Consider the following 13,344-nt stretch of genomic DNA (forward strand, 5'->3'; position numbering starts at 1 on the left):
ACTGAGCCACCTTCCCAGCCCCCCAGGCATTTTTTAAAAACCAGAAATTAGCAAGTGTTTTGGCTGTAAAGTGCTTTTTAATGATGATAACATCTTAATTTTATAATGCTACATGTTAAAGGAGTGAACCCAAGTTTTATTATTGTTTGGTTGTCAACCTACCTAGGCTAGAAGTATCTGATAAAAAAAAAGGTGTTCACAAAGAGAATTAAAAAAAATGATTTATAAGTTATTCTGTATACACTTCCTTATTTAGTTGTCAAAATCACTGTACAATCGAAGCAAGTACTTATACCCTCATTGAAGAGGTTGGGAAGTGAGGCTTCTAGAAATAACTCAGTGAAGAGTCTGTAAGGTGGTATGGTGGATTGAAGTCTCTTGATTGCTAGCCTGGGCTTCTTTTACAGTATGATAAGGTCATGTCAGAAGTAAAACCAGACATACCCTGTGCTCGTTTGCCCTACTACCCTAACCCTTAGTAAACAGAATGTCTTTGAAATCATCATTATTGTAAGCCAGAATAGTGTTTTAAGTATGCTTTCCATAAATGGTCTCTTTTAGATCTAATTCACATTAGGACTTTATGACTGAGAAAAACAGGAAACCATGATGATACTGTTAATTCATTCCTGGGTTCCATGCTTGTACACTAAGAGCTGTGCTAGACTTCCCATTCATGACCGCTGCTTCTCAGAGCAACTCTATAAAATAAGTACTAAGTCTGTAAGTGGAAGAGAAAGGTTAGCTAAAATCAGTGTGGTGTGCAAGGTAAGTAATCCTAGCTACTCAGGAGTCTTGAGAGTTGAGGATCATGGCTCAAAGCTAGCTCAGGCAGGAAAGCCTGAAAGTTAATTATCACTAATTAACCACCAAAAATAAATAAATGAATAAAAACAGCCAAAAATGGAGCTGTGGCTCAAGTGGTAGATTTCCATCCTTGAGCAAAAACTTAAGGGATAGTGCCCAGGCCCTGTGTTCGAGCACCAGTACACACACACACACACACACACAAGCTTCTGAATGCAGTTTCTTGGTTCTTCATAGCAGTGCTTAAAAACCTCACAGTTGGTGGTGGTATAAGTATCATTGCTTTCTTTCTGATGATATCAGAGCCAAAACAGTTGAAAAACAAACATAAATTAAAAGTCCTGGTAATTCTAGGTTAGGCCCCATGCTATCTGTTTTCTGGTCACAGGCACACACAACTGCCTGTTAGAACAGTTTTAACATGTCTAAGTTGGTTTATATGTAAATGTGAGATTCGTATTACTGACTATTACACTTTTCTTAGCTTGCAGATGTGGATTTGCTATGTTAGGATTTGATTTCAACTAAGTATTTTAGGGCTTTTTGGTTTTGTTTTGTTTTGTTTTGTTTTTGTCAGTCATGGGGCGTGAACTCTGGGCCTGGGTGCTGTCCCTCAGCTCTTCAGCTCAAGGCTCTACCACTTTTTCTGCTTATGTGGTGCTGAGGAATCAAACCCAGGGTCTCTTGCATGCAAGGCAAGCACTCTACCACTGAGCCACCTTCCCAGCCCACTATGTTAGAATTTGAACAAGGCTGCATAGCTGTTAAGTTATCCAGAAAAGTAGACAATTAATTTATAAAGACTTCTTGAAGAGGAAAGGGCACTAGAAAACGATGCCTATTTGGGGGGAGGGGGGAGGGGAGAAAGGAAGGTCTTATTTGAGCTCAGAGAAGAGGTGGGAGAATGAAGAGCCACGTTGGAAAACAATTCAGTAGTTCCTCAAAATGTTAACTATAAGAATTGCCATGTGACCCAGCCCTTTTTAATGTCCAAAAGGAAAATAATTCCACCCAGCATTTTGTATGGAATGTTCCTACCAGATTTATTTATTCATTTGAGTTGTTAAATGTTCACCATTGACAGCTGCTCAAATATAACATGGTGTGATCCTTACAGCTGAGTATTTGGCCACAAAGAGAAGATAATAAAAGGATGAATGCTATCAAAGTACCTTATAGAAAAACGTCACAGTGTAACCATTCTGTACAACAACTGAAATTGTCTAAAAAAAAAAAGTAATGGAGTATGCATGCATGTTAACATTAACAAATCTTGAAAACATTTTGCTGGAAGAAGGAGAAGGTGTGTGACTATATTTATATGACATGCCAGCATAGTAATGCATCCATGGAAAACATAGCTTAGTGATTCCCAAAGGAGAGGAGAGGGTGTAACTGCTAATTGATATAGGATATCTTTCTGGGAGTAAAAGTATTTTAAAGTTGAATAATGGCTATTAATAGTCTCTCAATTCTGAGGCATTTGATTAAAATCATTGAATTAATTTGCTGTGAAAGAATGAATCTAGTGCTATATAAATTTTGTCTTAATAGAAAAACTGATATTGAAAATAACAAATAAAAAACTTTGTTGAAGAAAAAAACAAGAGGGAGAATATTAAGACCTTATCTACTGTATTTTCTGAAGAAGAAATTATATTTAGCCCATTCTTATAAAGCTATTAAGAGTGACACTGTAAATTCCTGAAATATGAAATTCAGTTATGCTAAAAGGTCAACAAAGAAAAATGTGGATAGCTTCGTTTTTATTGAAGTTTATATTTTTATCTAAGGATATGTGTACCCCATTGCTGGAAATTATTCTGTACAATGATATCTCTGGGAAGCAAAGAAACTGAGTAGCTATATAAGATATAGTGGCTGAGTTTCTGTGTGTCATTTTTAATGCTAAAACTAAAATTTCTTGACCAAATTGTGAAAGTGCTAGAGATTCATTAGACAAGGTAGATTAACAAATACGCTTCTAACTAATTAAGAGAAGAGATAGATGGATAGAAGATTGAGAAGTATCATATACTGCAATGTATTATTTTTGATTCTCATGAAGTAATTTTTTTCTTATATTTTGGTGCCATATACAATATCCTGAATTATTTCTTTGACACAGAAATTTTGTATGAAGTATCTTTTAGCACTATTAGAATTTGTCTGAATTGTTCTCTTTTAGAACGTTATGCCTTTTATGATTGTTTTTTAATTTCTGTTGCTTTATTTAAGTAACCAGATGTTGTTTCTAATTAGTGCTTTGATTTCATCCTCAATTTTCCCCATGCCTAAGTCCTTTCTGATGACTCTTTTTCTTGGTGGCTAAGGAATGAATTGTATACATGTCCTGACTGTTTTTCTCACTACAGTTATACTATTTTCTTTAAGTAAATATAGTCCATTAAATCAGGTTAGGCTTATTGGAATATATTTGGATATGATTTATCCTGGCAACTTTCACATATATGGAACTTGGTCCCAGTTATAAAAACCACATCATGAAAATACCTGCCATGAACTCTATTTTCCCCAATTCAGATGGGAATCTATCAATCAAATCATAAAGCAGTGTCGATTCCCAGCTGTTGAAAAGTTTGTTCAGTGAAAAATTGAGTCCAGTTTGGGGTGTTGATAAAATAGTACCTGATTTCCTGTACCTCGCCTGCTGTCCTGACTTTGGACAACTTGCTCAAAGTTGTCTTTTTTTTCTATTTCTTTTTCTCATCTGTAAAATAGAGGTAATTCTCTCAGTTTCATAGTCGTATGTGAGGTAAAATACATAACAAAATGTAATTCAACCTTAATGAAGCTACTCCAATGCCTTGCTCGTACTTGATGCTTGATTTCGATGCATTCTATATTTGTGTGATACTTAAAAATCACTTGGAAGGCTTAGCATCCTCACAACTCAGGATACTGAGATCTGGAGATCAGGATTCAAAGCCAGCCTAGGCAGGAAAGTTCATGAAGCTCTTATCTCCAATTAACTTCCAAAAAGCTAGAAATGGCGGTCTGGCTCAAGTAATATAGCACTAGCCTTGAGCACAAAAGCTCAGGACGGTGTTTAGGCCCGGAATTCAACCCCCCAAACCAGCATGTACACACAGATACACACAGACACACACACACTCACCACCTAGAAGACTAGGAGAGGCCTATGACATTGATACATCCATGTTTGAATATGCTTGAGAGGCTAGAAGAAAAAGTGGTCTAATGTTGAATGCCAGCTGTACCAGGCTTTGAGTTAGTCATCGTAGCTAGAGTTGTATTACATATATTATTGTTGTTTGACATATGTCACTTACTTATCACTAAAATGTTCAAGTTGAGCAAAACACATATCCTAGCAGTAAAATGTTTCAGCATTCCAATAAAATGGTCAAATATTTAGAACCCCTCAAATATGAAAGCACAACCGAACTTTTTATTTGTGATTTTGGGATATGGATATAACAAATTCTCTTACTTAGGTCTTAGCTACTTTAAAAAATATATATATATATATTTATTGTAAAAATGTTGTACAGAGGGGTTACAGTTACATGAGTAGGGTAATGAGTACATTTCATAGCGAGCATTGTTACCCTCCGTTGCTTTCCCCCTACCCTCAAGTCCCTCCGCACTTCCCCAACTCCTCCCGACGTCTTAGCTACTTAAGAATGCTTCTGTATAGTTCCATGGTTTATTTTAGATTATGTTAATGGTATTGAGGCTCACATTTATGAGCTGGTAAAATACTATGTTTACTTCAAGTGTATTTTAGTGAACACTTTTCTGGCTATTTATTATAATGTGGTCAATGATTTGACAACTAAGTAGTAATTTTCAAAATTTCTGATTACTTGAGGATCTTGTTCAGTAAAGTTTTAGAGACTGTTAACACTGCTTGTCTCAGGACCACGTGTTCAGTAGCAAGACTATAGAACCTAAGAAGTGTAGGCAGGAGCTAGGAATATAGAGAGCTGGTCTACCATTATAAACCAATTCCAGTTGCTGGCCCATGCTCTCTGATAGCCTTAATCAACTTCAAGTGGGCCCTGAGATAAATTAATTACCAATTTAGAAACATTCTACAGCAGTGATTGTGTTCTTCTATTTCCGGTATGATAGTGATCTAATAAACTCCCGTTCTTCCTTGTTATTTGTTTTCTATAGTTCTTTCTATTGTCTACTACCCTGCACACCACTTAGACCTCTTTCAGTTGTTAGTGATTGGAGGTAGAAAGTGGTATACATGAAGCATTGTCACCTCATTCTTTAGCGTTCTGTAGGTATGCTGTTGGCCCTTACCATATGTATGGTACAGAACAATGACTGAAACTTGCTCAAATTCCAGCAAGGTTGTTGTGACCCAGTAGAAGGAACCACATGCAGTTATTTCCTTTAACCCTGTGCTGATTTTTCCAACACTACCTTAAGCATTTATATATTTGTTAAATTTTCTCAAGCCTTCTATGGTGTGCATGGAGTGCAGATTGCCTTCCGCTCTGCCACCTGTAGTCTAGTTTGTTTTGCATGGAATTCAATTATGGAGACGTCACCTTAGGATGCATCAAATTAAATTCTCACTATGAAATCATTGTGGCTTGACATGTAACGCAGGATATCTTATTTGTTACAGAGCACAGAAATAGTCACCGTAAAGACAAGAGGAAAGCCAGAACAAGAAAATGGGGAGAAAGGAATGACCTGGCTGAGGATGTGGCCATACTAAACCACAGCCTAACATCGCAGGCGTTCTCGGCCTATGGTAACAGGACGGATGACGTGAGGAAAACGAGGTCCCACCGAAGAACCAAACGATTTTTATCCTACCCACGGTTTGTAGAAGTGATGGTGGTGGCGGACAACAAAATGGTTTCATACCATGGAGCCAACCTTCAGCACTATATTTTAACCTTGATGTCCATTGTAAGTATGTTCTGAAGATGATGATGCCTCAGCATGCCATTGGGGGATGGGTGGTCCCTATTCCAGGGCTGGCATTTCAACCATTTGGCCAAGTCACTGAAGAGAAGATAGGATTATTCACTGGTTACTTTTTTATAATGATGGTAGTGGTTATCAAGGTAGTGTGTATTTTTACTTAGAAGGCTCACAGACAAATCCTCCTAGCAACCATGCTAGTTTGGGTGATCATCTTCTCTCTTGGAGGTGTGAACACTGAGTCTCAGAAGAGTTAGGTCATTTTGCCATGGTTGGATACAGCTAGCTAGCAGGTGGCATGTGTAACCTAAATTTTGCCTGTCCACTTCCTCTTTGTCCAACTATGAACTTTGCACACCTTGGTGTAGCTATCCAGTAATACTATGTGGAGCTTTTTTTCCCTTTAATGCAATTGTCCAGTTCTAGTATCTTATTCAGTATGCTGATTAAGTACCTCTGGGGTGAATCTTAGGAATACCCATATGTGTTATTTTTCCCCTACTCCTGTGTTAAATTAAAAAACACAGCAAATTTGCGTGCTTAAAAAATCAAATAGAAACATAAACTATTGATAAATAATGAATGCCCTTTGCTATGCAGGTTTCCTAGCCTATTCCCAGAAGCAAATATTTGCTGCTTCTAACCAGTACTCTTTAGTAGAAAAATAATGCAAACCGTGTAAATAATGCAAACCGTGTTCCATTTAAGATTTTCTCATCAGCACAGTGTTTTAAAAAGTAATGAGACAGGTCAAGTTAATTTTAGTAATACATTTTATTTTACACCCGAACATCATTTAACAGTTATTTCTAAGGATTTTACTTTCTTCGTTCTGAGTCTTTGATATCTGGAACATGTTTGAATCTTCTGGCGTATCTCACTTTGGGCATGGAGTCAGTGGCCAGTATATTGGGCCGTATACCTCTGGATATTTCTTGTTTTGTTTTGTTTTTTGGGTCCGGTTGTAGGGCCTGAACTCTGGGCCTGGGCGCTGTCCCTCAGCTCTTCAGCTCAAGGCTAGTGCTCTACCACTTGAGCCACAGCGCCACTTCCGGCTTTTTTCTTTTTTGCTTATGTGGTGCTGAGGAATCGAACCCAGGGCCTCATGCATGCAAGGCAAGCACTCTACCACTGAGCCACATTCCCAGCCGGACCTCTGGGTATTTCTTAAGCAAAGGTGTTTGCATAGATAATTGGTCTTCCCTAATGGCCACCTGACCACATGGATCAGAAATACTTTCACTGAACATATCAATACTTTTTTCTTATAACTTGCTTAAAAATGTAACACCTTTTACATTGTGTTAGTTATTAGATTATTTAGCCATGATTTAAACCACACAGATGCATAGATCCTGCAATCCACAGAATTCTATAGGCAGAATTGATTCTAACATGCATAGACTCTATGAAGAACAGCTGGCCATTTTATTTAAGTAAATGTGAAACCTTTAGATCTTAGTATACCCCACAGAATTTTAGTCAAATTCCTATAGATGTGGAAAAATTACTTTCCCGCTTTTTTTAATAGAAAGGGAGAATTCTCATATATTATTTTATACACTGCATTAAAAAAATTAGATATTGTTCTGTTCCCCTCCACCCTTACTACTATGTCAAGCCTTTCCATGGAATGACCATAATTTACCTTATTTTAACAAATTTCCCAGATGCATGTGGAGAGGCACCATGCTTGGGAATGTTGCTGTGGGAGTCTCCTTTGCTTCTCATGGCTTATAGTGCTCCTTACCTTTCCCCTACTGTTGTGGGCCACTCCCCTATACTCTTGCAGCCCTTCCTCCCTTTCCTCTCCCCATGCACCTGCTCGGCTCCATGTGTGTCCAACTCCAGCTCACTGATATTCTGAGAGGGAAAACAACAATCTAACTGCATATCCAACCTTGTTGCTTCAGATTTTTCATAGGAATGTTGACTGCAAATGTAGGTTTTCAAATCAGATGGCCTAGATTGAAGTTCTTTTTTTGCTGCACCACTGTCTAGCCTGGGACAAGTTACTTAATTTCTCTGAGCCATATTGTCCTTCTTGTTGCACAGGAATTGTACTAGTGCCTTGCCTAGATCTTGATGTGGGTACCAGTTACAGATGCATATGTAGCTTTTCCAAAGGGTCTGTCCACAGTCAGCATTCAGCAAATGTTAGCTCTCACCATGAAACATTATAAAGCCGCACAAAAATCGGTCACACGGGTTGTTGAAGGTACAAATGGGTGATATGCAATCACAGCAATCTAGGATATCAAATGGAAGGAAAGGAGGTTGTGAGAAAATTAATATGCAGTGTTTTAGTATAGAGAATTATTAAGTCATGGGATAATATAATTTCAAAGGGAAAAAATAACTTGGAATTTAAAGTTGTTTGAATTCATTGTTTACCTAAAACTGCCATCTGTGAATTGCACAAGTTGGTAAATGTTCAATCAGAACTACAGAATGTGTATGTCCCATAAAATGTAAAGAGAGGGATCCCAATGTAGGAAGTGAATTGCTTGTTTACTTACACAGAGTTCACAATTAACTTTGAAAAATTTATCTCGGTTGCAGGTAGCCTCTATCTATAAAGACCCAAGTATTGGAAATTTAATTAATATTGTTATTGTGAACTTAGTTGTGATTCATAATGAACAGGTAATAAAGTTTTGTTTCTTTTCTCTTTCTCTTCTTCTGTCCGTATCCGAAATGGCATATATCAAATTGGCATTGGTAACATAGACTCACCATCCTCTCTCTCTTTCTCTTTCTCTCTCGCTCTCTCTCTCTTTCTCTCTCTGTCTCTCTCTCTTTTGTATTCAGGAAGGACCTTCTATATCTTTTAATGCCCAGACAACATTAAAAAACTTTTGCCAGTGGCAGCATTCGAAGAACTCCTCAGGTGGAATCCAGCATGATACTGCTGTCCTTGTTACGAGGTATATGGATTTCTTTCTGGTTCCTCAAATCTCTGGCCTCAGGTGAAGTTGGTAGGATGGGATCTTATGTTACTGGTAGCCAGCATCAGTCCAGTGCTGCTCAGCTTACACACTGTTAACATTTTGGATCAGATTAGTGTGTGTGCGTGTGTGTGTGTGTGTGTGTGTGTGTGTACATGCTAGTACTAGGGCTTGAACTCAGGGCCTAGGTGCTGTCCTTCAGCTTTTTCTCTCAAGGTTGGTGTTCTGTCATGTGAGCCACAATTCTACTTCCAGCTTTTTGGTGGTTAATTGGAAATAAATGGACTTCCTAGTAGCTTCGAACCTTGATCCTAAGATTTCAGCCTCATAAGTAGTTAGGAGTATAAGCATGAGACACTAGCAGCCAGCAGAAGGAGATAATTCTTTGTCCTGGAGACTGCTCTGAATATTTCAGTGTGTTTGGTCGCATCCCTGGCTTCTGCTTACTAATATATAGTACTCCCTCCTCTCAATGGTGACAGCCACTCATGTTTCCAAACACTGCCAAATGTCCCCCTAGGGCAGGTGAGTGGACATAGAGAAGCTCGCTGGCTGAGGACCTGTATTATGTAGGTGTCAGGTAAGGACTTGATGTATTATGCAAGCCTGAGAGCACAGACTCTTATCAAGCTGGGCAGCTGCTGCTCTTCTCAAGCTGGTTTTTATCACATAGGATCTGAGCCCAGCATTGCAAGCTTGTGGGATTTTGTTTTGCAAGAAGTCAGGTGCAGGGAATATTTTAGCTTGTGAAATCTCCCAAGTTTTAAATGAGAACTTCTATTTCAAAAACACATTAAAAAAATTCTCAAGGCACCAGACTCTCATTCACTGATGTCTCACACTTACATAGCCTAGCTACTGAGGAGGCTGAGTTCAAAAACAGCTAGGACAGGGGCTGGAAGTTGGCTCAGTGGTAGAGTACTTGCCTCACATGCATGAAGCCCTGGTTCGATTCCTCACCATCATATAAGCAGAAAAAACCCAGAAGTGGTGCTGTGGCTCAAGTGGTAGGGGGCTAGCCTTGAGCTGAAGAGCTGAAGGACAGTACCCAGGCCTAGAGTTCAGCCCCCACAACCAACAAAACAAACAAACAAACAAAAAAACCCAGCTAGGACAGAAAAGTTCATGAGACTTAAATCTCTAATAACCTGTGACCTCAAAAAAGCTGGAAGTGCAGCTGCTGCTCATATGGTAGAGCACCAGCCTTGAGTGAAAAAGCTAAGGCATAATACCCAGGCTCTTAATTCAAGCCCCATTACCAACACACACACACACACACTCTCTCTCTCTCTCTCTCTCTCTCAACAAAGAAGGATCTACCCTGATTAGTACCCTCACTGTGGGCCACCTCTGATCTGGATACAAACTCTTTGTCTTTTTATTGTTTTTCTTTTCCATATTGGGGATTGAACCCAGGGCCCTTGCTCATCTACTGCATTCACTCTACCACCAGCTACAATCCCCAGCTTACCACTTACTTCTCCATAAACTTTAAATGCAAAGTATTTAGTGCCTTAGAATGACTTACTTATTCCTGGGTAATTGGAGAAAGTCCTGGTGGGAGAAGTTTCTAGTTGCTCTGTGGCTACACAAAGCATTAGCAGCAAGCTTGTTAATACAACCTTTAACCTTTAACTCAGTGCTTCCTGAACTTTATTGGGCTGCCAAACCCAAGCTTTGTTAGTTGTCTTTTCAGGATATCCCTCCCTGAAAGGCATGCTGTTAGGAAGGCCTAGAAGACTTGGAAGTTGGGGTTGGAGGCACGGCTCAGTTGGTAGAGCACTAGCTAATGAGTGAAAGTGGCAGGTACTGAGTTGGAGTCTCAGTCAGATCTAAAAAGAAAAGAAAAGTATGTTCTTGCATTTAATGTTGTCAAAGCCTAAGTCTGCTTTGCTTTCAGACAGGACATCTGCAGAGCCCATGACAAATGTGATACTCTAGGTGAGTCCCGGCCTCATGTCTTCTTGTGACTAAAACGATTTATTACCATTTATTATTCCAAGCCACAATTGTTTTTCAAAGTAAATTCTTGTTTTGCTTTGCCTCTCACCCACCTGTTCTAATAGGCCTTGCTGAACTGGGAACCATTTGTGACCCCTACCGAAGCTGTTCCATTAGTGAAGACAGTGGGCTGAGCACAGCGTTTACAATCGCCCATGAGCTTGGCCACGTGTAAGTTCCCATTCAATAATTGCATGTAATTCACTGCCGCTGCATCACATTTTTGTTCCTTTGATCAGTGACTTTGAATTGATATTAGTGGTTATAAGATGCTTCCCAACTCACAATGGATTTTACAGGGTTGGAAGTTTTGAATCTGATGGGCAGAAATGACGTTGAATAAGGGCCATGCAACCCTCTGCAGCCAGAGCTGGTGTGTGTCTCTGGTTGAACTGCTCATGCAGTGTCTAATAATATTCTCGTTTCCTACTCAGAACAGAAGGAATGGGGCCTTTCCCTTCCTTCCTCTGAGGTGGGAGAGCTTTCCTAGCTCAACATCTTGGTCTAGGAGGGTCTTACAATATTGTCCTGGTACACAGATTTTCAGAAACCCAAGTCCTTCCTGATTTAAGTCATCTATGGCTGGACTTTGGACATTTAGAATATGGAAACAGTAATAGCCTTTGATTGAAAATGAGCAAGGATTCAGAGGAGTCATTTTCTAATAAGTCGCTAAGTGGCAATTATGAAATGGCTTTTCCATTTGTTCTGTAGAGACAGCAGTTAGAAGATGAGGCAAATTGGTGTACATTTATTAGAATTTCTGATTTTTGGACTGTTATTTTCTAAAATAATTAAAATATGCTATTTTTGAAATAGTATTCTTGACAGGTAGTATAACATAGCTTTATATCAATTTGTATAGCTGATGTTAACTTTATTCGGAGCCAGTAATTATCCGTTAAGCAAGATTTTTCATTTAAATAATTTTTGAAGGTCCCTTATAATTCTTACTAGGTACACAGCAAGTTACCTGTGTTCCCACTTGCCAACCCTACACCAAGTGTCTCCAATTCATAAATAATGGACATAATTTTTTTAAAGACCTATTGAGCCATATTTTAAAAGCATGCTCCTTTTCCAAAGGGAATATTGTCATCCCAGTGTTTAGAATGCAGAAGAGCCATGGCTTTTGGTGAGGCAGACCTGCCTAGTCGACTTCTTCTTGGACTTGGTGATTGCTGAGGCACCTTTATGAGATGCAGACTCCTCAAACAGTGCTCTAGTTCTTTATCACACCTGAGTAGCCGTGTGACCTTGATCATCTGATTTATCCTCTCAGTGTCTTAGATCTTCATCTACCAAATTTGGCTAATGAGACCATCATCGGTAGGAACTTGTTCCAAGGCCTACTGTGGTTAACAAAGTCTATAAATACCTTTATATAAAGAGGCATAATCTGCACCGAACCTGTGTTTGTCCTTGTATATACTTTAAATCTTCTCTACATTACTTATAATACTTGAAACAATGTACATGCTATGTAATAGTTGTTTTACATATATATAAAGAGTACATATTATGTATATTAAGGAATGTGTATATGTATATATAAGAATAATAATAAGAAAAAACTTTACATGTTTAAACACTTTTGTTTCCATGACATTACTGGGGTTTGAACTCATGCCTTGAGCTTCCCAGGCAAGGTACTCTATCACTTGAGCCACATCCTAGCCTTTTTGCTATAGTTGTTTATCACATAGGGCCTCTCATTATGCTTAGGCCAATCTGAACCATGATCATCCTATTTATGCTCCCCATGTAGCTAGAATGACAGGTCCAGATTTTATTGCTTTATATTGGGAATCTCATGAACTCTTAGCCCAAGCTGGCCTCAAACTTTGATCTTTCCAATCTCTGCCTCCCTCATAGCTAAGATTACAGCCATGAGCCATTGTCCAGTCATACACACTGCTTTGTTTTTGTTTTTCCATGAATATTTTCCTGTCTCTGGCTGGTAGAATCTGCAGATGTGTGACCTACAATTGCAATGAGCCAATTCTATTCATTGGGCCAAATAGATATGAAATGCAATAAAGCATGTAAAACATTAAACACTCTTCTTGGCTCATGCTGAAAAGTCTTGATTATTATTGTTGAGGAAGTGTTGAACAAATATTGTTATTTCACCCTTGTAATGATCAAACTGGCCTGACATATGAATGAAAAGCAATTTTCTACTTATGCATATGATGGAATTAACTAGATTTTTTTTTAACAAGTCATGGTGAGGCAAAACTAGCTCTTTGTACCACTGAGAAATGAGCTAGGGGTAGAATTCTCCACTTTCTTGGGTTAGTATGGCCTCTGCACTGACTGTGTCCAGGACAGTGGAGATCAGGACAGGGAATTTGTTAAGGAATAGACTCTTTAGGAATAAAAAATAAGTGAGTTCAACAGATCAATATTTTCCATCTGTACTGGCAAATTGTGAGGAGCCTACATTTTTTTTTTAAAGAAAACAAAACCAAACCCAAGATAAATTAGTAAAAGGGACTAATCAGTTCTTACCCCAGATCTTCCTTTGGTACACTCTCCCCTGTGTGATTCATGGGTTCCTGTATCCCACATCCATACAGAAAGGGATTCCTTTCTCCCTACGAGATTAATCCTATGCTTCAGGTTTGTGATTGGCATCTTCTCTCTTCCT

At 38.8% G+C, this 13,344-nt stretch overlaps 1 protein-coding gene across 1 annotated transcript in view; it reads left to right on the plus strand.

The window, feature by feature from the left end:
* The window catches only part of Adamts9 (ADAM metallopeptidase with thrombospondin type 1 motif, 9), a 147,408-nt gene that overhangs the window by 20,876 nt on the left and 113,188 nt on the right, over window positions 1-13,344 (plus strand). Inside the window, exons 4-8 of the mRNA XM_013010368.1 lie at window positions 5,438-5,727; window positions 8,305-8,388; window positions 8,554-8,669; window positions 10,591-10,631; window positions 10,757-10,862. Coding sequence (XP_012865822.1) covers window positions 5,438-5,727; window positions 8,305-8,388; window positions 8,554-8,669; window positions 10,591-10,631; window positions 10,757-10,862 — 637 coding nt within the window. The remainder of the gene's footprint in view (window positions 1-5,437; window positions 5,728-8,304; window positions 8,389-8,553; window positions 8,670-10,590; window positions 10,632-10,756; window positions 10,863-13,344) is intronic.

Source organism: Dipodomys ordii, unplaced genomic scaffold, assembly GCF_000151885.1.
Source record: "Dipodomys ordii isolate 6190 unplaced genomic scaffold, Dord_2.0 Scaffold12, whole genome shotgun sequence".
Classification (NCBI taxonomy): domain Eukaryota; kingdom Metazoa; phylum Chordata; class Mammalia; order Rodentia; family Heteromyidae; genus Dipodomys; species Dipodomys ordii.